Below are 22,929 nucleotides of genomic sequence, written 5' to 3'. Positions count from 1 at the left end.
AAGTTTGCATAATTTGTTTCGAGACTGGGGTATAGTCCTCCTTATCCTGAAAACTGCGCGTGGCATTCACCGCCCAACTAAAGCAGAATTTTAGCGCATGACCTGATAGAAGCGCGTGGACAGACGTCCGAAAAATTGACATTGGGGTGACTCAAGTAGCTGTTCTGACGTTGAGGTGTTAGTAAAAGGACAAAGCAAAGAAGGAAAATATATAAACAAATAAAAAGATTAAACAGCATTAAAATGTTTCAGGTGTAATTTTAGAAGAACAACTCTGCAATATTCTCAACATGCTTTGGCACGACTAATGAACGTATGAATGCTTTAATTAAATGATATTCTTTGAGATTCTGATTTCGAGCAGGAAGAAAGGTGTCACGGTGCTTTTCCGTTATAATTTTATTTTTGAATTAAAAGAATACTGGGTTATATTTGTAATTTTCCTGGAACTCGTCAAATTAAAGAAATCAATTCATTTGCTCTGCAACTGCAATAGTATTACCCAAGTTTTTTATTTTGTTACCGTAAAAAAAAAAAAGAAAGAAACTAGTTCTGCACATTTTTTATTCGAGGATGCAACATGATTCTTCGTCTATCCATTGAAAAGAGGCTCGGCTAAATAATTTATTCCAGATTAAATGCATGCCTGTGGAAAAATTAAGTTAAAAGTGAATAGATGAGTTGATAATAGGAAACGTTCCATTCCTGTGTGACAGATGAGAGGTCATTGGCAATAAAGTGCACCTTTTTAAATTCTCTATTTGAATATCAAGAAAAAAAAATGAGGCTCCTATTAGCGTGGTTTATAAAGCAAAGTGCATTTTGCAAAGGCATAGTAGAGCACGAAATTTAAAGGAGTCTAATATAATTATACATGTGTGTCCTCGTCAGGAGTCAATTTCTAGGGTTAAATTACTCCCAATTTGGTTTACAGTCTATTCTGTAGAATAAAAGCTGTCATGCCTATTTCATGTGCGTCGTCTTCAGAAACAAAGCAGAATGGCACCAAAAATGATTTCAAACTCTATTATTATTAATTAAAGTATTAAACATTTTCGACACAATTAGACCTTTTGTCCGTATCATAGCATTCCGCGTTCTTCCATTTACTGATAATCTGGTTTTTGTTCAATATGAAATTGGCAAGCACAGATCCATTAAAACCATGTTGGTATTTGGTAATTATTAATCTCTTGGACATGGAGTCCCGGTTTTTGCTTTATATATTCACCGCGACACTCCGAACTTTCCACCTAATTGCGTTGGATTGAGCCCAGCTCCATACAGCCTCTACTCTCTCTCCCTCTCTGTTTTCTTTTTGGCTCTAATGTAAAAACTCAATATTAAGTCAAAACTTATAAGCTGTCAAGTTTCATTCTGCTCATAATCCTAGATAATGTGATTAAGTATGAATAGGTCCTTCCAGTTTCATTTATAACTATGCCTCAAGACCTCAACGCTTCCAGGGAGCTGAGTGTGATTTCATCTGATAGTTAAAAAACCTTGCCCCTGCTAGCTAAACGAAACAGTGGATTCTATGTTAAATGCTTCACAAGTGTAGCAATTATTAAGGTGTAACTTTTGTAAATTCAGGATATCATAATAGGAAAACACCCCATCGAGGGGGGGGGGGAATCTTCGTTTGAAAGATTGGTAGTATCATACCATCCATGATCCTTTCGTTCTTCTTCTTTTCTATTACTTGGTTGTGCTATAATAAAATAAATTTCAGCCCAATAGCCATATCATCCTAGTTATATTGAAGAGAATTTAATATTTTGGCAACCTTTCCTTGTATTTTACTCGCAGTTCGAAATGTCAATTTTTCCCATTCTCAGCCTTTTGGAAGCCTGCCAACTTTAATTACTGAGTGAGAATATTATCTTGAACAATGTAGTGGAAAAGTGCGGGGGAACAACTTTAGCTCGCAGAAAAGAAGCTTTAATCTATTATATTCTATCATTTTTACTCGTCTATGCCAAATCATTTTTCTTACAATTAAGTTTTGAGTAGTGTTGTACATTTATGTATATACTAGAGATCATGAAAATTAAAGACACGACGTACGCTAAAAGTAAGAAATTGACAGCAAAAATCCCTTCAGCCTTGTTTCTTGCATAATTATATATAAAACTGGTTTTTGTGTTCTTCCACAACATACATACGTGCACTATGATATACGTGACCTTGAGTCCAGAGATACAGTCAATCCGTTGCCACCTCAACATATATCAAGAGCTTTAACCCTTAGTGCATGCATGCCTAAAGGCTAATTAAATATATATAGGATAATTCGCTGATCTTGTATTATACAGATGATAGAACCGTGTGAGCGAGATTTTCAAGATGATGATCATGTATACTTCGTTCGTGTTTTCGAATTTTGCCGCGACATGGCGGTAAAGTTTAGGTGTGGGTCACTAGTCAGTACTCTAATTATGATTACTCTCTATAATCTTGTGATTTTGTTCAATGGGAAAAAATGCACGGGAGGAATACAGACCAAAATAGTAATTGTGTCCAGTCAGCTTTAATCTGAACTTGCATAAATTTGAAGAATTAATGGAAGCCGTTAAGTAACTAGATTATTGTTGAAGTGATATAAATCTTGAAATCGAGCTGTATATGTCTCAAGAATAAAGATGAAACTTGAAATAACTTTATGATCATATACTGAAAAGTTGGGGTCAATAATAATTGAGGCCAAAACTTGATTAGAAAATCATCAGAAATGAAAAAGGTAGGCCTTATAATTACTGGGAGCACCTATTGAAAAAAGAAAAAAGAGGCGGAAAGCAGAAGGAGAGATATACAGAAAGGTTCATGGAGTGCCTAATGAGGAGGCAACTTGACCTGATGGTTGTATGGCATATCTCGCACGGAAACGCAGATTAAGGTTTGACGTATATCTAACATAACAATCACTTATCTCTATAATAAAGCAGTGCAGCAATTATTGGTTTGTTGGATTAGGTTTCACATCAATTGATTGCTGAATAATAATGACTATATATAATAAACATATTATTATTAACAGTATTATATATGTATCATCCCTCTATTATTTTATATGTACATAACACACACACACACACACACAAAAGGCAATAATGCACGGACGAGAGAGAAAGAGAGAGAGACGACAACAACCTCTCTCCTCTCCTCTATTGGGTGAAGCTGAATAAAGAAGCCTAAAGTAGTGATGGTAAGCATTAAAAAAGAGTGATTAATATATGGACCCCCCTCTCCTCTCCTTGACATCCTCATCACCACAATCATTCAAAAGAACATATGCCGCCCTCTCTACTGACACAGTACTTGGTTATATAACTTCATTGGATTTACTCGTTGCTTTTTATTATATCAACACTTTAAACTTGGCTCCTCTCCTTTCTCTGATCAGAAAAACTGTATCACGATCAGTAAGTTCAGTATTTTAACTTTTTCATTGATATTGTCTTTATTTTTTCTCCCGGCCGACTTGCATCCGAGATAGACGAGGACAAGTGGCATAGTGGCAGAAAGGTAAAGAATAATGGGGCTTTGCGCATAGGAAGGAGATTTCAGAATGTTGATGGCAGATAGATATTTGGTTTTAATTGTTGTTGTTCGTTCGTTCGTTCGTTCGTTGTTTTCTTCTCAGTTTTGCTGCATGCGTTGTACTTAGTTCTACATTCTTAATGAATGAGTGCCCAGTTTCTTATTCAAAAAAATAGAATCTTGATGAGTTTTTATGCACATAAATATATTATCAAAATGAGTAGCAGAGGATACATAAGAAAACATAATTAAGAGAATGCGGCACTTTTTCACTGGAAAGAAATTAAAGGGATAGTGGGAGATATTTAATTTGTACCGTTGTTTGCAGTCATGTGATTGTGGGGTACTTGGATTAATGTAAATTAATCAAGAGTGAAAACTGACTCAGAGATAGATAATTAAAGAAAAGGCATGTGTGTGGGCTTCTAAACGGAATTATTAGCCGACAATATCCAATATAAAGCACCAGATTATATTATAGACTTGCTTCAGCGGTTGACACGCATATTTCATTACAGATCTAAATTACTCACCAAACAGCAATCATCACCGTACCTAAACTGAACAATAAAGGTTTATTAAAGCAAGACCATCATTTATGGATATCGCTTTCTTCGTCAACAACAATAAGCTCTAATATTCCAAAACGAAAATTGAGGAGCTATCAAAATCTATGTATATGCAAATATTACTTTTAATTTATTTTTATTTTCTACCCTTTATTTAATGTCATAATAGTTTAAACATTAACTGCCTAAAAACAATTTAAGTTTTAATTCGCTTAGAAATGTTAATTTTGAAACAAAAAATATTAACTAAGCCTAGAAATTTGTATTAGCACTTGTGTTAATTAGGGGCAAGAAGAAGGTAAAAATTATATATGACTTATATTTAGGAATAAAAGAAGTAACGTAAGAGTCAATAAAATTTTTTTGACAAAAACAATTAAAAATCATCATCAAAAGTAGACATTTGTTATTATCAAAAGTGAGCTTTTTGATAGTGACTTTTAATAGTTGTCACCAAAAATAACTTTTAGTAGCAATAAAATGTTGCCACTAAAAATATTTTCATAAAAAATAATTTATATAATTACTATGTTGCTGCTAAAAATATTTTTAAAAAAATAAATATAATTTTAAATATATGAAACAATTTATAAAATTACTATTAAAATTTTTCTTATGAATTATTTTAAAAATTTAAAATTAAGTAAAATCATTCAAAAGATATTTATGAAATTAAATTTCTTATTTTATATATAGAATGAGAAATAAATGATATATAGGATCAATAAATGAAATTAAATTTCTTATTTTAAATTTAATTATTAAATTATTTTAAATTTTGTATTATACATAATCTTTTTCCGACATAAATAGCTCATTTTTTGTAAGAATAATCTTATTAAGCTAGTATTTTAATATGATATAATTAAAATATTGATAAATGATTACTTTTAGTTATAATCACATTAAGTTACACATAAATATTTATTTACATACAAATAAAAAAAAGTTGTGTAGATGTCGCGAGATGTAGATGTCATTGTAGATTATTTGACACATTGAGCACTTAAAACTTAGCTTGGTATATATATGATATCTACTTCTTTCAGTGAAACTCTAATAATTTTTTGACAAGGATGTCATATAATTCTACCTAGTATTTAGGTTTTCATTGTTATAAAGAATAAAAAAAATTATTCCAATTTACCTTGTTGCTATGAGGATGAGAATAAGTATATGTTAATTAGATCCTTATAATTATTTTTTTTCTAAAAGTTATTATTAAAAAAAGAAGGGAAAGCATTTAACTTAAGAGAAGAAAAATTTTAATCATTTATTTATTGATTTTTGAAAAAAAATGTAGAAGACAAGTGTAAAAGATACTTAACATAAATTAATATAATACATATTTATAAATAAATTATATACTTGATTATTTTCATTTAAAAAATAAAAATAAAATTAAAAATTGGTTAAAACGTTTATAAGAAAATTATTTAATAATTAAAATTTGCTTCATTTTAAGTTCATTTTCTAAAAAATAATATTTTTTTAAAAAATTAATATATAGAGTCATATAAATTATTTATCATTTAAATAATTTTTAAAAATAAAATAAAATATATGTATATTTTTTAATAATATATTATTTGATATATATGTATATAATTAAGTAACGTATATTTAATTTTATATATAATAACTATATATATATATTTTCAATTTAGTTGAAAAAGAAAAATAACTTAAGGTTTGAGAAGTTAAGGTCAAAAGCTCAAATCTTAATTTTAACATATTTTGTAATGAATATGTGACGTGGCATGCAATAACAATGTGCATATGACATGGCAAGAGATGTGACAATATGATGCATGATGTGGCATGGGAAAGCACGCACATGGTGGAGGTGACATGGCATGAGGTGTCATATATCATGGCACACAAGGTGATGTGTCATGATGAGGCTCGAATATGGTAGAGTGACATGATATTAGATGATTTGTTTTTTTGGGAGGAAATCTTTTGGCACTACAAAAGCATACTTTGGCGGTGATTATATTTGCCAAAGCAAAAACTATTAGTGATAAGAGTTTTTGTATTAATGTTTTATAACATAAGTTATCGCTGAAAACTTTTAACAATAATTTTTTAACAAACGTGGTCGCTAAAATTTTTGTTTCATGATACGTCTAAAAGGTTTATATATTTCACATGAACACGTACGGCTTCGTAAATGGTAAGAGTCCATATCTTCCAAAATTTTAATTTTTACTGTAGAATTCTCACAAATGAATATTATGCCCACTTTATTTTTTTTTTTTCCGGACATCAGATGATATAATTGTAACCTAATTATAGATTCCAGTTAATCAACTGTTTACTTTGTAAACTAAAAAGAAGTTATCAATTTGTTGACTTTTTTACCTAAATTCTTTCTTCGCTTGTTTAAACTATCATAATTAATCTCAGTTTGCCATGATATATATATTTGACTTCATTAGCGTTTATCAATTGCTCAAAATTAACCGGGTTGAAACCAACCCCCCCCCCCGGGGGGCCTCTAATAAAGGGGCGTAGAATTTAGACATGCCAACAGCTTCATGCAATTCACTCGATCAGAATTAATAAACCGCTTAGTTAACCCCTTGCAATTTGGGTGTTTGTTGAGATTACTTTAAATGTTCAGAAATAGTTATGCATGCTAGCAGTTGCAAGGTCAGAGAGGTGACATCACTGATCGATCAGTTGGGTCAAACAACCTCCCAGAAAGTGCATTTATTAATTGCATACGAATGTCTCTCACGGTGGATCATTGTCCTTCAACTATGAATTAATTATAAGGTAAAACAAAATATGCTTTCACGAGGTTTTCAACCGGAACACAAATGTTTGTATATAAACAAGGAGGGGACAATAGGAATTGAACAAAGATTCTTCATGAAAAATTTCTTCAAGGGAATCTATTCCCCTTTTGCAAATTCATCGTAGGTGTGAAGCTAGAGAGAAAGCTTAGACAAGATTTTAAAACTTAAGGAGAAGAGTATAAGGAAAAAAAAAAAAAAACAAATATTGCTTCACTATATTTCCATTCCCCCGAAAACGTCCAAGCATTGACAGTCTAGCACGCATATACTGCCAGACTGTTGGGAGATTCTGACAACAAAAGTTGTTAATTAAGAGGATTATTGGAGAACAATATAATTTATGAAAATATTACAACATCATATACAAGATAAACTTGATGATGACATGTGTTCCAACTCATACCCTGATCAATATATACGAGTTTGTATTTTACGAACAATTTCATAACTAACGGTGGATATTATAAAACTAGGATGTTCAAGTATGGTTCTGGCGTCGATTCTATAGACCATTTACGCTGAGATAAATATATAAAGGCCATCCAGATTGGAACTAAGCAACTCAAAGCCCAGCTATGGCAAGTGCTGAGCTAAAATTAAAATGATGAGCTGCAACAATTGTTTCGGAGATATTGTATAGTTTTGCTTGCTGGTTGTCCGTTAATAGTACAGTCTTTTGAGTGGTATAAGCTCATATACAGTTTGATGTGTCCTGCCTAGTTATCCAAACGGAGCATTCTTTGTTACTTGTCAGCGCGACAATGTCACATGATTTTCCTGCAAAATGTTTCGAGTGGATATATATACACCAATTTGGAACGCCCAAACCCATTTTGTGTTGCTATTTACCAGAACATGCTACAAGCAAGAAAATGATGCTACTGATATCAAACAAAGAAAAGGACAGATTCATCATGTTAAATGGCTAATATGATATGGTACTTGCTCGCGGATATATTATTAAAAAGGGCATATCTCTTCAACTAGTGTGTGTGTGAAGCACTGTTTTCAAAACCGGACCGGACCGGCTGGTTGGACCGTCGACCGGTCTGGTTTCCGGTTTGGTTCAAAGAAAAAAACCGTTTTTAGAGTTGAGTCGGGTTGAGCCGTTTCGAACCGGTGGTTGGACCGGGAACCGGCGGTCGGACCGGGAACCGGATCCGGTTTTCAAAAACCGGACTGTTCAAAAAAAAACTTTTTTTATTTTTTATCAAATTTTTTTAAAAAAATGACTAATTTTTTAATCATTTGATATTATAGTGTATCATATAGCTTGTTAAGTCGTGATAAACTTAAAATATTTAAGTTTTTTAAGTTAAATAGTAATTTTATATGTATTTCTTATATTTAAATTATTATATACATATATAATTTTTTTTAATTTAATTATTACATCACCGGTTGGACCAATGGTCCAACGGGTTGAACCATGCGAACCGTGAACCGCTGACTTTTCCGGTTCAATGTCCGGTCCGATTCTGAAAACATTACTGTGAAGTGTATACACATGGCACGTCGTGTGGTAGGAGCCACGTATCACAAGCAGTCAGAAAAGTACTCTCTGCCCTCAGTGCATGAAATACCGAATGGGTCCATCTGATGAATCCTTTTCCTCTAACACACGTGTATGCCTCCATAGTTCGGCTTATATATTATTCAATGTAGTGTATATTTCAGTAAATTCAAAATTGTTTTTGCTCATAAATATGATATACATCCCAATCTCCTTTTGTCTCATATATTCATTTATTTTCTTAAAGTACCGCTGTAATTAAATTCCTAATGATGTATGAGTTATGTCGACGTTAAAATGATGAGTATTTAAGAAAAAACAGTACGAGATTTTATAAATAATAATAAATAACATGCCTAACTTTGGTAGCACGTGGGAATTAGCTAGTTGACTAACTCTTGCAATTAGGATCGGGAGAGTATACTAATAATAATTGAAAAAATAAAAAAGAGTCATGTACATAATTGAAATATATATTAATTGAAAACAAATCAGAGAGAGATTGAGGTTGGAAAGGGGTGAAGTGGTGGGTGAAGCTGCTGTTTGCAAGAGATGAAAATGATGAAACGGCAAGACAAAGAATGCAGGAGGAGGATGCCGTTTAGGATCAAATTGGGTTCTATTATTAGTGACAGCGATGTGGGGCAGCATGGCCAAACTGTTGGACAAGTGAAAGCTTTGACAAGTCAGTTACGAAATGTTAGGAATCCTATGTAAAGAAGGCCACATGTTGTTGGGCAGCCATTGCCAGGGCACAGATATATCAGAATTTTTGCTCTTGCAAGAAAATCAGGTTCTTGAAGGCGCAAAGGAGGAAGGGACGGAAGAGAGAATCTGTTAGGCATTGATAAGCACGCAGATCTAGAGACGGCAAAAGAGGAAGTTATGAGTGGACCTCATTGGCCCTCTCTTTCCACCTCATTAATGATTCGTGATTACTACATGCTCTCTTCTATGACTATCAGATCATTATATTACTCATTACTCCACCATTACACCCGCCTTCCTGTGTTCACATTGTTCACGGGAGCCAGTCATGTTCAAGTTAAATCACTATTATTAGTATAGTAGCATGTGTTCCTTACTATCCCATGCGAGTTTCTCCCCTCGTCTGAGTGGCCAGCACAGTTGAATTGGATCAGACCATCAGCTCCTCAAATTTTTCCGCCGCAGCAAGTTTTAAGGCCGAAACTTACGAGAAAGATCTTTTTACGTGCTCCACTTTTTTGTACGTTGAATTATTTGCCGGGCACCATTTTGGCCACAGCTGACAGAATGGAGGACATAAAAAAGGGAATAAAATAATTGTAAAGTTGGAAAATATTATGTGCGCGTTAATAAATAAATAATAATGATAAAAGAATAATTATTATTCAATGATTATAACAGATTTATTAAGTTAATAGTTATTTTTATACATATATCGTCTTCAGTTCAACAGGGGAAAAACTTATCTTCAATTTCTTCGAGCGAAACACCCCCTAAAAAACTGCAGGCAACAAAAGAACACCGCTAATTTTTGACTTGACGCTAGCGAGGGAAAAAAGAGAAACCAATTGTTAATTAGGAGTTGGGTCTGCCACACATGTTGATGCTACCTATACAATATTGTACAGTATCGTGACTTGTTTTTTTGGGCTTTGGGTGTGCTAATTAGCTTTCATAACAACAATGTTAATACTTGAATTAAGAGAAATGTTAATGAGATATATTGATTCAACCACCTTTTGGTACGCAAAAGCAAATTTAAAAAGTAGATGCGCATTCCCGTCAGCATGACTCGACAACCATAACATCTGTGAAATGGGGCGTCTTCATGTAAAAAATTATGAGTATCAGTGGCTTATAATAAAATTAGCCTCACAAGTAAAGGTATACGTCTGTATTTGGGGTCTACAGGTCGCTCTCAACCCTTACTAGTATAAATATACTATATTGAAAATGAAAGTCAATTAACTAAAGGGATACGGAGTTCGAATTAGAATTTGTAATCACCTTGGCATTGTATTGATGAATGGGTTCATGGTCATTGACAGCTCAAACGAAAGTGGCAATGGGAACAAGAAGGAAGGATGGATGGGGCCTGAACGAGAAAAGAAAGGTTTTTGTCTTGTGGTGAGAGCAATAGACAGGCCACCGACAGGGACGAGTCTACTACTACAAAGCGACAGGGGGTTTTGGATTGGACACAGTGAGCGAACTCGGCACTCAATTTCAAAGGATCAGTGTGATCAACAGTGCCTGTGATGGACCACACCGTTCAGAGTAAAGGGGCAAAATAGTCAGCATAGATGGCTGTGCATTTAATTTAGCCATTGACCACACTTCTTTTTTAACATTAAAACAATAATAATTAAGGAGCAACATATCCTTCGAGACTCCTAGTCTTAAACAAAATAATTGTCAATGGCACATGTTTATCGACAAAGGTTACTGTTACTAACTAAAAGGATTTTGGTTAGAACCATGTTTTGATCAAGACTAGCGGTTTGCAAATTTCAGACACCCTGCAGGAACAATAAAAAGTAATTCAAGATTGAAGCTTAAGAAATTGTCATTCTCTTGTTGGCCCGCCAAAAAACCCCTTTTGAAAAAAAAAAAATTGGTTCACTCTCTTCTTTTGTTCGTGTGCCTCATACTGTGCCAGATCGGGTTTGTGTACTGTAATCATGCCCACGCTATGGAAAATGATTGCAAGACAAATCAATATGTTGACTGTTGAGAGCTCTCTGCCCAGTGTTTTCAACTTTCTATAACACTTACCATCAAAGTAGCTTTCTTTTTCCAAAAGATATGCAGGACCGTTCAATAACTCTATGAACTGTTTTAAGTTATAAAAGATTGTCTCAGTGTTGAACTGGTAGAATTTCAGATGTTATTTGGTGAATGAAATATGTTGAAGCATCTGAGTTAAGATAAGGTAAATACATAGTTAATACCACTGTTTACAAATAATACTGAGAATTCACAAACACGCTAGTTGTTATACAAGCTTTATTAGCTTCTTCGTCAAACTCAGTTGCAGAAGTCTGCCCCAAGAATGTTTAGGGCTTACAATGTGTTTGTGTGATCAGGGATTAATAAGTAGGCCTCACGACTGTGAGTTGTGACCCATCGCCTTTCAACCAAAAACGAAAACAAAAACAGCAAAGGACAATCAAAATGAAACCTGTTCTCAATACGTATTCGCATGTATTCAAGACATCCAAAATGATTCAATCTTTAGGTTCACTAACCTTGGAGATCAGAGGAAGGATGGAGTACATGCTTGAGAATGTCCCTCACAATTTTTATGATCTCCTCTTCTCTACATGAAGTTACAAATTTCACTGACAACAAAATACTTCCGTTAGTTTCCAGGTATCTGGAGTTTGCCTATATTCAATTTCACCACGTGAAGTCCATAAATTAAGTTAAAAAAACAAAGAAGAAATGAACAATCTAATTTTATTTTACTACGGATTCAACCGTCAGAAGATGAGGACATGGATTGTTAGATTCATGAATGTAATGACAAAATCATTGTAAGAAACAGGACACACAAATTGCAGCAACAATTCTGAAAGTGGGTAAGCTGGTAGCTGATACTGTAAACTGTAGGCATCTTGTATCATTAGAAAGGAGAGAAATTGAAAACCTGTGTGTAAAAATCAATGTAATAGACAACCATTACCCAATAGGAAACTTCACATCCGGAAAATAGAACTTTTCTCAATTTTCATTAAGAATAACATATGGATACAACACAAATGTGTAAAAACTTAAAAGTAACCTCTGTAGGTGAGACTGGTGAGGGTTCGTAAATATTAAATGATAATTACTTAAAATAATATCTATTAGATCAAAATCAGCCAATGAAATCCGAGCAAACCTTTCTTACCCCATGGAAGAAGTGGAAATTCCGATTTCTGTTTTGGAACAGTGATCAAATAAGACGCAACCTGCCAAAAAAAGAAAAGAAAGAGAGAATAACTTGCCAAAAACAAATAGCTTTCGTTATTATAAATAACTGGAATTAGGAAATAACCAACGAAGATAATACCAAGATTGATGCCGCGAGAGAGCAAGGAGACTTGTAAAGAAATGATGTCTCCTCCTTTTCATAGAGAAGATCCATAATTTCTATGCATGCTTCAAAGTTGATAAGATCACCAACTTTGGCCACTCTTCTTCACTCCAAAAGAAGAGAATTAGTAAACGGAATAAAAAAACTGATGTGTGTATATAATTTCTATCTTGTAAATACGACTCACTGGATCTGCATCCAAAGCTCTTCAAGGAACAAAAAAGCAATATTTGTTGTGCCAATCTCAAAATTCAACACCTTTGGAAGTACCAAATCGTATTAGCCAACCAATTGAGAACAAAATACCCAGCAGGCTTCTCAGTTTTTACCTGCATGAAGAGAACCTCCTGCAGATATCAATATCAGTTATCAACCACCAAGAATGTAGATGATTCATAGTCAACAGTCTCATAGTTAAAAGGGGGGGAAAAGGAACTTACTGCTTCGAGGAAATCTCGAGTTGCAAAGTGTTGATCCTTGATGATATTGTTAGCCAAGCACTTCAAACATCTCACAGAGAGTGGATAAGAATCATGTATCTGCGTAGCTCTATTTAGTGTCATAAAAAGAATTTTAAGTTTACAGCAAATTAGTTACGAAGGCAAAAAAATCCATGAAATGCGTAAAAACCCACTTTGCTTGAAATCCATAAAGAAATCAGCCCAAATAGCTGCAAATTGCTCTCTGTCACGGGATGCAAGAGCCAGCTTCTCGAGCTACCAGCTTCCATGAAACTTCAGAATCGCCAAGTATAATGCAACAAAATCATGGAGCAAATGGAATAGCTATACGGAGTGAAAATTAAAGAATCCAATCGGTGATTAAAATTGTGAGAAACAGGAAGAGGAAGATCACCTGGGCAAAGAAAGAAAGAAACGATCAACAAGCAATGACAATGCCGAGTATTTAACAATGGGAGCGACTTCCAGTTGCTACACGGAGAATAAAAATTTGAAACAAATCGCACAGAAAAGGGAGAAAGGTGGGGGGCAGAGAATGGTTTACTTGAGCAGAGTGGATGAGGAACTCAACGAAGCGAAGACGCTCATCTGCAGAGGGTGCAGACAAAGCTGAGTTCGGGGAAGCAAAGCTTGAAGAAGCGGGAAGGGAAGCCATGGCAAGCAGGCACAGGCTTTGGATCACCAAGTTTTTCCTTTCGGACCCACTCTCATTTTTTGGGCCGTCAATCAATCGATTTGTCTTTGTTTTAGTAAAACCAGGTTTCTAACTCTTGATCTCACTTAAGATTAAAATGGATCAATTTCCACCACCCCCGACTCAACTACTACTAGTAAAACTATAAACTTTTAAACAATATATTTGTGATTAATATCTTGAAATTATAATCAAATTAGTGTATGTTTGGGTAAGTCATATTTTATATCTGGAAAACATTTCCTAACATATGAAATGGAAAATATTATTTGGTTATCAAATAAGTGAGGAAACGTGCTTTTGAAAAGCATTTTCTAACATGATTTGAATATATATTTAAAAAATATTCAAACACAATTTTATTATAACAATTAATTTTTATTAAATGAACTTTTGATCAATTAATTTTTGCCAGAAAAACCAAACATTTACTTAGTGTTTTCAGATATAAAGGCAATAATAATGGAAATCAGAAGTAATAATTTTTCACTAGAATCAATTTATTTATTAGGGAGATTAGAAATAATTATAATAAATAGAGTTCATTCTTGCAAAATTATATGCACTTCTTTAAAAAGATTAATAAATATACAATAATATGATAAGTAATATTTTATTTATTTATTTATTTTTAGAAGATGTAATATTTTGTTCCTATAATCTGAAATTGAGGTGAAAATGTTAAACGGTAGATGGAAATATTATGGAGAAGAAATTGGGCAAACTCAATGATACAGCTAAAATTTTAAAAATTGAAAAAAAAATTATAATTTTACAATTGCCACATAATTAAATAAATAATAAAATTACAATAATAAGGGATTGCTTTAAAGTATGTTTGACTCAAGAAGAGAAGAAGGAAAAGGAGGGTTTTAATTTTAGTTTAATTTGGTTTTGTTAGTACGAAAGGAAGGAAAGGGTTTTTAATGACTTTTTATTTTGTTTGAGAGGAAGACGGAAGTAAAAGTAATAACTAATTTATTATTGTATCCTTTATATGTTAATTTTTAATTATTTAATTTTATCATATTAATTAATTATATTGATCTGTACACGCAACTATGCAATAAAACTTCATTATATGAAATATGAGTCTCATGTTATAGAAAACACAATTTATTTCTTTTTAAATAGATTACTTCATATATTTATATGTAATGGAGGAGGACGGAGTTCGTTGTTCAACCATGCACTGCAAATTTTATAGTTATTTATATTTTTCATTCAAAATATTTATCATTATTTTTCACATATTATATTTTATTGTTCTAACATTAGACATTCAAAAAAATTAGAAGTAATAGAAATATTGAAAAAAATATAAGAGATATATTGAAAAGAAAAATGAAAAGAAAAAAAATTATGAGGGCTATGAATGAGAAGGGAATGGCAAGAGAAATTTCATGCTTGAACAAGGAGATTTTTTTTTTTTTTACTATAGGCATATATGAAACACAAAAAAATTGGATAAAGACAAATTAGTTAAAAAATTTAACTCTCCTTTACAAAAACTTCAATTTAAAAGACACTGAAAAGAGGGAAGGAAATATTTTACCTCTCCTCTAAATTTTTCAAATCAAAATAAGAGAAAGGAGGCATCTCCCCTCCCCCCCAATTTCCTCTAGTTGATTACACCTAAAGGTGTATTTGGTTCAAGGAGAGGGGTGAGAATTTTAATGATATCTTATTTGATTTAGGAGGGGAGAGAAAGGAATTTAATAAATATTTTACTATTATGTCCTTATATATTATCTTATTTTTTTAAAATTTGTTCCTTATATAAAGTAAAATTTAATTATAAAACTATTTTTTCCTAAAAACCCATTAAACTTCCTCAAATTTAATTATAAGCTAATTATATAATTTAACATTTGTAAAATAAAATTCATTCAATTAAAAAGCTTCTTTCCTGGTCTTGGGAAAAAAGAAAGAAAGAAAACCTCCCCCAGGTGCTCATTTGATACCCAATTATTAAAGTCATCATGGTGGAGCGTCAAGCTCCAAGTCCAACTTGTAGAGTTGGGTCAATCAATTGAAGGTACTTGCTCACGAGGCAATCAAGAAATGCAATGAGTTCAGGACACAGAGAGATGATGTTTTACGGGAAAAGCATGATGCTGAGAGTTCGAAGATCACAGTGAGATGATGGAGTAAGTGCCGACACAGAGATGAATCTGGGTGAGCCGACAAGAAATCGAGACATGTGAAAAAACATGATAAAAGGTATTTAAGAAATATTACCAAGCATCAAAGTGTAAATCACTCAAAAATTTTAACTCCCCCCCAAAAACATCTCAATTTAAAGGAAAGTAATTAAAGCAGAAGGAGAGGGAAAGGGCATTTTGGCTCCTCTCCCCTCCAAAAATTGTCAAGCAAACGAGGGAAGGGGACCCTCTCCCCTCCCTCTCAAAACCCTTGAACTAAACAATTCTTAAATTTAAAAAAATCTAAAATTGACCAGATACAGACCTAGTTGTGAATTTTATTGCCTGTTCATGAAAATTTCCTATGAGATCCGATGATGAAGGGGGAAGACCAGGTCAAGAGGCACTTCCTCTTTGTTCTGAATATGTTAACTGTATGAGTCCTTGCTTGGTGATGTATCAAATTTATGAATTAACCTTATAACAAAATTACATTACAATGGCCGATGACGCATCGAATATTAGTGCAGAATGTGAACGTATATTCAAGCGTTTTGATATGAATAATGACAAAAAAATATTGCTGACAGAGTTTGAAGAAGCCCTCAAAGCCTTAAGGGCAACTTCACCTAAAGAAATCCAAGGTCGAATGGCAGAGATCGATAAAGACGATAATGGTTATTTTTCTTTATAGCAATTATTTGAATTTCAACAAGCTAACCCTAGCTTGATGGCCGAAGTTTTTAGGAGGCCTCTGATATTCTTCTCTTACACTCTAGTATTTTATGGAAATTCTAGTATTGACGTCTTGTAACGTACTAAGTTTTGTCTCTGTTCCACGTTCTTGTGTATTAATCTTTCTTGCCTTTTCTTTTCTCTCGTTTCTTCTCTTTGCTTAGCAATTAATACATATCATTATGGACTGTGTTAGTCTTTCATCATATGCTCGTCATCTTGAGTTGGGGGGAACCATATTTTGGATTTGCAAAAGTTAATTTTCAGAGCAAAACAAGTTCAAGGTGTTTCTGATATACGTTCAACCAGCTGTTTTCCGTTTTCCAACAGTTGGCAACTTTTATACTAGATTATTCAATACCATCATTAATTTGTTTACTTTTATCATTTATTTTAAATAAAAAAGAATTAAAAATTCAAGGAAAAAAATATATCTTTACGGTAGTTATGTTGAAGAGGGCTGGTTGAAGCGGAGAAACTCGAGTGATTTGTTTGGAGAAATGTCACTGTGAAAGATTTGTCTAAAAGGTAAGAGTATTCAGTTTAGATCCATCTCGATTAGCTTGGTATTGTTTAGATCATATCAAGACGGGTCTTGTCCCGATCCAAAAATAATTGAGACGAGACTTTATGGAACGGGATAAAAAAGAGGTTCGAGACGGGACGGGATACGAGATTATCATCGAGACATCCCATCCTGTCTCGAATATTATATATATTATTTTTTATTTTAAATATATTAATTATATTAATATAATTCATACTTATATTAATTATAATTTCAATACTTGTAATTCTTATTTAAAACAAAATTTTTTTATATTAATAATTTTAATAATATGGAGTAAACATGACGATATCTTTTTTATAATTTATTAAATATATTAATATAATTTATTCTTATATCTATCTATTTAATAACTTTTATTTATAACATATTTCTTGCTTTATTTTTAGAAGAGTAATTAGCTTAGTACATCTCTACTAAAGTAAAAGAACAATGATTTGATGTTGTGCTTGACTTGCCTGTTGTTGTTACTCTTATAGCAAAAAGATAACTTGTATTTGCTATTATAATGTGTAATTATGATTAATATAATTCAATAATTAATTTTAAATTGTTGTAATTTATGTACTTGTGTTGTTTTAATTTTAAACTTAATAAATTATATGATTTAAAATTTTAATAAATTTTAAACTTAATAAATTATATGATTTAAAATTTTAATGAATGTTATTATTCAGATCTTTCTCTAATATTATTCTATTTATCGGAATAGTGAGATGCCTCGATCTTGTCTCGATCCCATCCCAACTCTGAATGGGATGAGACGGGACGAGACAAGGGATCAAAATTCAGTCTCGATTTTTTTTTTAGGACAGGACATGAGACAGCGATGTCCCGATCCCGTCCCGTTCCGTGAACGCCCCTACTAAAAGCCCATCTCCAATATTCTGCCATCAGCATGTAATAAATTATTACATCCCTTTTGATTTTCATTTTTCCTAATGTTGGGTTTGATGAGTATATTTAATACAGTTATTGAGTGTTTGTACAATTTGAACCATTAAAATTTAGATTAATAATTTTAAATCCATACTTAACTTAAAGATAAATAAATGAGTGAGTTTATTAAAATTATTAATTTAAATTTTAATGATTCAAAAGTACACGCACTCAATGCCTAATAAAATCTAAATTCCACTTTTCCCTCATGCTCGGATCTACGCGGATACAAACAGCTTCTTGATTCCATGAATTAATGACTCTAGCTCTTTTGAACATTTAAACTTAAGATTCTCTCAAAATCTGACAAGTAAATATTAGCCTGAGGCTGACTCTCGGAAGGAGCCTCCAATTAATAATTCGGATACTATTTACTCAGACCCGCAGCAGAAGGGTGCATGCCTGTTATGGGCAACAATTTGATTTCAAAATTATGAAAGGGATATGAGCATAAGAAAGAGACGGGCATGTCCAATTGCAATGCAGACAGTGATATTGTGGGTCTAAAGGTGTTAATCTACTTTTAGAATTTGAACCTCGCTGGTTGCCACTTTTTATCTTTAAGAAAGGCCTTTTCTTCATCTCTAGTCGTGAAATTTCTAATTAGTTCGAATCAACTGCACGATTGATCTTGAAACTGTGACTTATAACCATTAGCAGAGGCTAGGTGAAGGATGAGCTTGAGCGTAATCCAAAAGGCCAGGGGATGTCAATACCCTGTTCAACTTACAGCATACTCTCTCTCTCTCTCTATATATATACACACACACACACACACACTGACTTGTTGGATGAATGGGAATGAAGAATCCATCAGTACCTTATCAAGTTATCGTGCCGTCGGATGGGCAAGCTCAGAGAACACCCCTGCAGGAACCAAAGCTTGGTCCTCTTCACTACTTGTGATGGTTACCTTACTGCTGCACCTGGACTGATCCGTCGTGATGGATCCGGTTGAAGTCGAGAGTTGCACTCCACTTTCTTCATCTCTTGTAAATCGGGTCAGAGTGGTCTTGTCCTCACTCTTTGGCTGCCCATCATCTCTCGGGATCTCATCCTCCGTGCTCCCTTGTATCTTCCACACAGTCTCTAAGCCCCTCACTACATCCCTCATCGATGGCCGGTGCTTCCCATTTTCACACAGACAAGCCAATGCTATTTGAACAAACTTATTCAGACACCGAGGTGTTATGCTCCCCTTCAAAAATGGATCAACCACCTCCCCAATCTCTCCCTTCTCGTGGCATTTCTTAACCCACTCCACTATGTGTCCCTGCTGCTTCCCCACGCTTCGAAGTATGGGTGGCCTTCCACACAAAATTTCAAGCAAAACCACACCGAAGGAGTAAACATCAGATTTCGGGGTTAACTGCTGACTCTCGCAGTATTCTGGGTCTATATACCCGATGCTGCCCTTGACGGCTGTGGTAACATGAGACCTGGACATCCCATCTGGCCCGATCCTGGACAATCCGAAATCCGAAACCTTAGCTACCCAATCCTCGCCTAGCAAAATGTTTGTGCTTTTCACATCACGGTGGATCACTGTTTGCTTGTCCTCACCAGTGTTGCTATGAAGATAGAGCAGCGCCTTTGCTGCTCCGATGCAGATCTCCAGCCTTCGCCTCCACGAAAGCGGCTGCTTAACATATTCGTTAAGATAGTCTCTGAGGGTCCCGCGGGCCATGAATTCATAGACCAGGATCATCTCCTTGCCATCATAGCACTGCCCAATGAGATCAACCAGGTGAGGATGGCGAAATTGCGACAACATGTTGATCTCCGTCTGGAACTCATCGTGCCCTTGTTCTGAATCTGCTTTGAGGCGTTTGATGGCGACAGGGGTTGATGTCCCGCCCATGTTAATATGTCCTTTATAGACTTCACCAAATCCTCCATGACCAATGATTGATAGTCTATCGAAGTTGTTGGTGGCAGCTCTGATCTCTGCAATGGAAAAGTTACGGCACAAATCCAATGATTTCTTAGCTGTCCTGTTCTCTGAACCTCTGGTCCTTCGCCGAAAAATTAAGAAACTGATGACAGAGAGTACAATGACACCTAAAGCTGCACACGCAATGGCAATCATCATGGGAGTTTTTGTATTTTTCTTCGAGGTTCTTGATGGGTTGCTTGGTGAAGAAGTTGGGTCTGGATTTGGATTGGGCCCTCCAAGATTGTCTCTACCATCAATGATCTTGAAAATTTCAATCCCATTCAATATGACATCGTACTTGCTTTTTCGGAGCCTCTGCAACTTGATTGAAAGGTTCTGCCTCTTCAAGTTTCCTTTCTTCAAGAAAACAGCATAGTCCTTATAAACAGGAACTCGGCTATCTTCCCCCCAACCAATCACGTCGGCATGAGACTCAGCCAAAGTGTCAGCTATGAATATCTGGAAGACTCTTTCTTCCTCCTGGACGTTCTGATCCAACTCACAGAAGTGGAGTCTGATCATATAAGCAAACATTGAGTCCACTTTAAACTCCCAAGTCATTGTATCTTTAGAGGTCTGTGCAGTTAAATAGACTTCCTTTGGTGCTGCGTCTTTAAGAAGATTAACTGGGTATATCAGCTTTCTACCATAATCATCATTTAGATTTTGCAAGGTTCCCATCACCGCATCGCCATAACCAGTTTCGTTATGCCAGTAGCGAAGCATACCATCAGTGTCTTGGTTAGCTGTAATCTCATCCCCACCAACATTGATTCTGTACACCATCTCCAGAGCAGCGTTGTAATCAACTTGAATCTGATTACTCTTGTCAACTAGCTTCAGCGCTGGGCCATCAGCTTTTTTGTAATAAAGATCGGCGGGCATGGACACAACCTCAATCCCATTGATAAACGCGTAGGCGTCTGGATGATCACTGCTGGGAGTGAAAGTGATTTTTAGCCTGTGACCAGGTTCCACGTTGATACAGTACTCTCTGAACACTGTTGATTCTTCGACATCATCATCGTTATCAGCGGTCAGTGAAGCATTGAAGTCCTTAAGAAGGGTGTGGTGTCCTGCTTTAACGGAGAAGAGAGCATTGGAACGATCAAATTTGGCATATTGAGCTGGGTAAAAGAAGAGGCGAACAAACTTTTGGCCAGCAGTGACCTTGAAGGAATAGGTGAATTCAGAAGGAGACAGGCGTGCCGTGGCATAAGGAACTTCCTCCAGTTCAGGAGGAATCGGAACTGCAACGGCAGCGATTGAGGTCTGGCTGTCTTGGCCAAGGGAAAATAATTTGGAATCGTCATCTGGTATCCATCTTCTGTTATCTGAAGTGGTGTTTGAATTGTCCGAGGAGCCACAGTTGATGGCAAGCTTATCATCTGCAGGATTGTAGGAAGTGACCGGGATGGTGAAGAGATGTTGAGAGTGAAAGAAGAAGAAGATAAGAGAGAAGCAGACGGTTGGTCTTTCAATGTTTCTCAAGTTCATCACCATGGTTATTGGGATTGCAGATTTGAGGAGGTCCAAGCAAAGAGGGTCTTTCAATGTTAAGACGAATGATTGAGGCTACGGGGCATCTTTTTCTTTAATTTGCTTTCTCACTCTAAAGCTGCATGCTTTTTCTTTTGCTCGTCGTTTCTCTATTAATAATGCTTAAACAAAGCTGACTGACGCGGAGAAGTGCTTTAATTTTTGCCTTTCGCTTATAACACTAGGTTGATTAGATTGGCGTGCTTGACTTAGACCTGTACTAGCGGTCTTGAAATATCTTTAATAGTTTATCAGGTCAGTTTAATTTGTAGTGTGAAATTTCGTTACGGAAGCGTTCAGATGCACCCAAAGTTGAACACGGTAAAAGCTATACAGAGACGAGTGTTTTTTGTCCTTCGCTGCCGGATGTATGGAAAGGAGGAATGGATTATAATTAAAGCGTATGATCACCTAACGAATAAAGAAAAAAAATCTGTCCAATACAAAATGGAAATACTGTGAAAATACTAATAATGATAAGTAGTAACTCCATAATTCAGTTGAAATGCTGCTACTTGATGAGATCTAAAAGATGCATTTTAGCTATATAACAAAGGACAGAGACAGGAGAAAACTTTCTCCGATGGTTGCAATTACAAAAATATACACAAACCTGATTGCTTAATGCTTATGGAAATCTGGGTAGAAGATAATGACGAGAAGGAAGAGAAGTTTTGTGGAAGGCTGAGCCGTTGGCGACGTCTGTTTGGATGAGAAAGATGGCGATGGGCCTTGAATAGAGTTGCCACACCTGTCATTAGACATGCTCAACAGCCCTCGGAAGATGCCATGGCATGGGTACTCTATTGGCATCACAAACCGAGTCTGACGCTCGTGTATATCACAAACTTGCCAACTTTCCCTAAAAATTTACTCAACCTTCTCCTCCCGAAACTAATCAATTTGTTCTTCCACTTCCTTCCCGAGCTGAACAATTTTCCCGAGCAGCTGCTCATCTTCTATAATTCTTGCTTCTCAGACTTCTATGAAGTCGATAACACTTAGCTATATATAGAGGTTCGTTGTTTACTATGTAGCATCTTGTTAATGTTTTTGTGGAGAATCCATGGGGACAGATTATGTCAATTGCAGGTGGTGGTAGTGGTTGTTTATCTAACATACGAAATGGAAGCATGTACATGAGGAGGATCGATGAAATGATTCTTTGTACGGTTTCGTCACCTCATGGACTTAGATTTCAAAGCTCTCACTTCTTTAATTCAGAGAGGCTAAAATCCTAGCGTGTCATACATGCAAGGTTTTGGAAAATTATCAAGGGACATTGAGTAATCATTCCGAATCCAAGGCTGCTGAGTAATGAATATGTTCAGTGAGTGTATAGCATAAGACAAACTGCACCACCTTCAAGAATTGTGCTTTCCAGTATTCATACGACACTAATTTTAATCATGCAAACAATA

General features: G+C 34.8%; 2 protein-coding genes across 4 annotated transcripts; both read right to left on the bottom strand.

The window, feature by feature from the left end:
* Positions 1 to 9,445: 9,445 nt before the first annotated feature.
* LOC129311227 (cyclin-J18-like) lies at positions 9,446 to 13,662 on the bottom strand. Of its 3 annotated transcripts, none has more exons than XM_054953364.1 (10): positions 13,498 to 13,662; positions 13,348 to 13,424; positions 13,127 to 13,226; positions 12,933 to 13,031; positions 12,822 to 12,839; positions 12,680 to 12,750; positions 12,469 to 12,595; positions 12,307 to 12,367; positions 11,663 to 11,755; positions 9,446 to 9,693 (listed from the first exon to the last, which is right to left on the bottom strand). In XM_054953364.1, exons 1-10 carry the CDS (start codon positions 13,606 to 13,608, stop codon positions 9,665 to 9,667), a joined length of 786 nt encoding a protein of 261 aa, XP_054809339.1. In that variant the 5' UTR covers positions 13,609 to 13,662; the 3' UTR covers positions 9,446 to 9,664. The 3 variants fall into 3 exon arrangements, with proteins under 3 accessions (XP_054809339.1, XP_054809337.1, XP_054809338.1); XM_054953362.1 differs by lacking the exon at positions 9,446 to 9,693 and adding an exon at positions 11,385 to 11,544 and having other exon boundaries at positions 12,298 to 12,367; XM_054953363.1 differs by lacking the exon at positions 9,446 to 9,693 and adding an exon at positions 11,385 to 11,544.
* A 4,967-nt stretch (positions 13,663 to 18,629) lies between these two features.
* LOC129311226 (receptor-like protein kinase FERONIA) lies at positions 18,630 to 21,601 on the bottom strand. The gene has a single exon (XM_054953361.1). The coding sequence runs from the start codon at positions 21,470 to 21,472 to the stop codon at positions 18,863 to 18,865; it is 2,610 nt and encodes an 869-aa protein (XP_054809336.1). The 5' UTR covers positions 21,473 to 21,601; the 3' UTR covers positions 18,630 to 18,862.
* Between the last annotated feature and the right edge of the window lie 1,328 nt (positions 21,602 to 22,929).

The sequence above is a fragment of the Prosopis cineraria genome, unplaced genomic scaffold, assembly GCF_029017545.1.
Source record: "Prosopis cineraria cultivar Desert tree isolate PC_DT_omini unplaced genomic scaffold, ASM2901754v1 PC5, whole genome shotgun sequence".
Classification (NCBI taxonomy): Eukaryota; Viridiplantae; Streptophyta; class Magnoliopsida; order Fabales; family Fabaceae; genus Prosopis; species Prosopis cineraria.
This window is presented reverse-complemented; position numbering and strand designations above follow the sequence as displayed.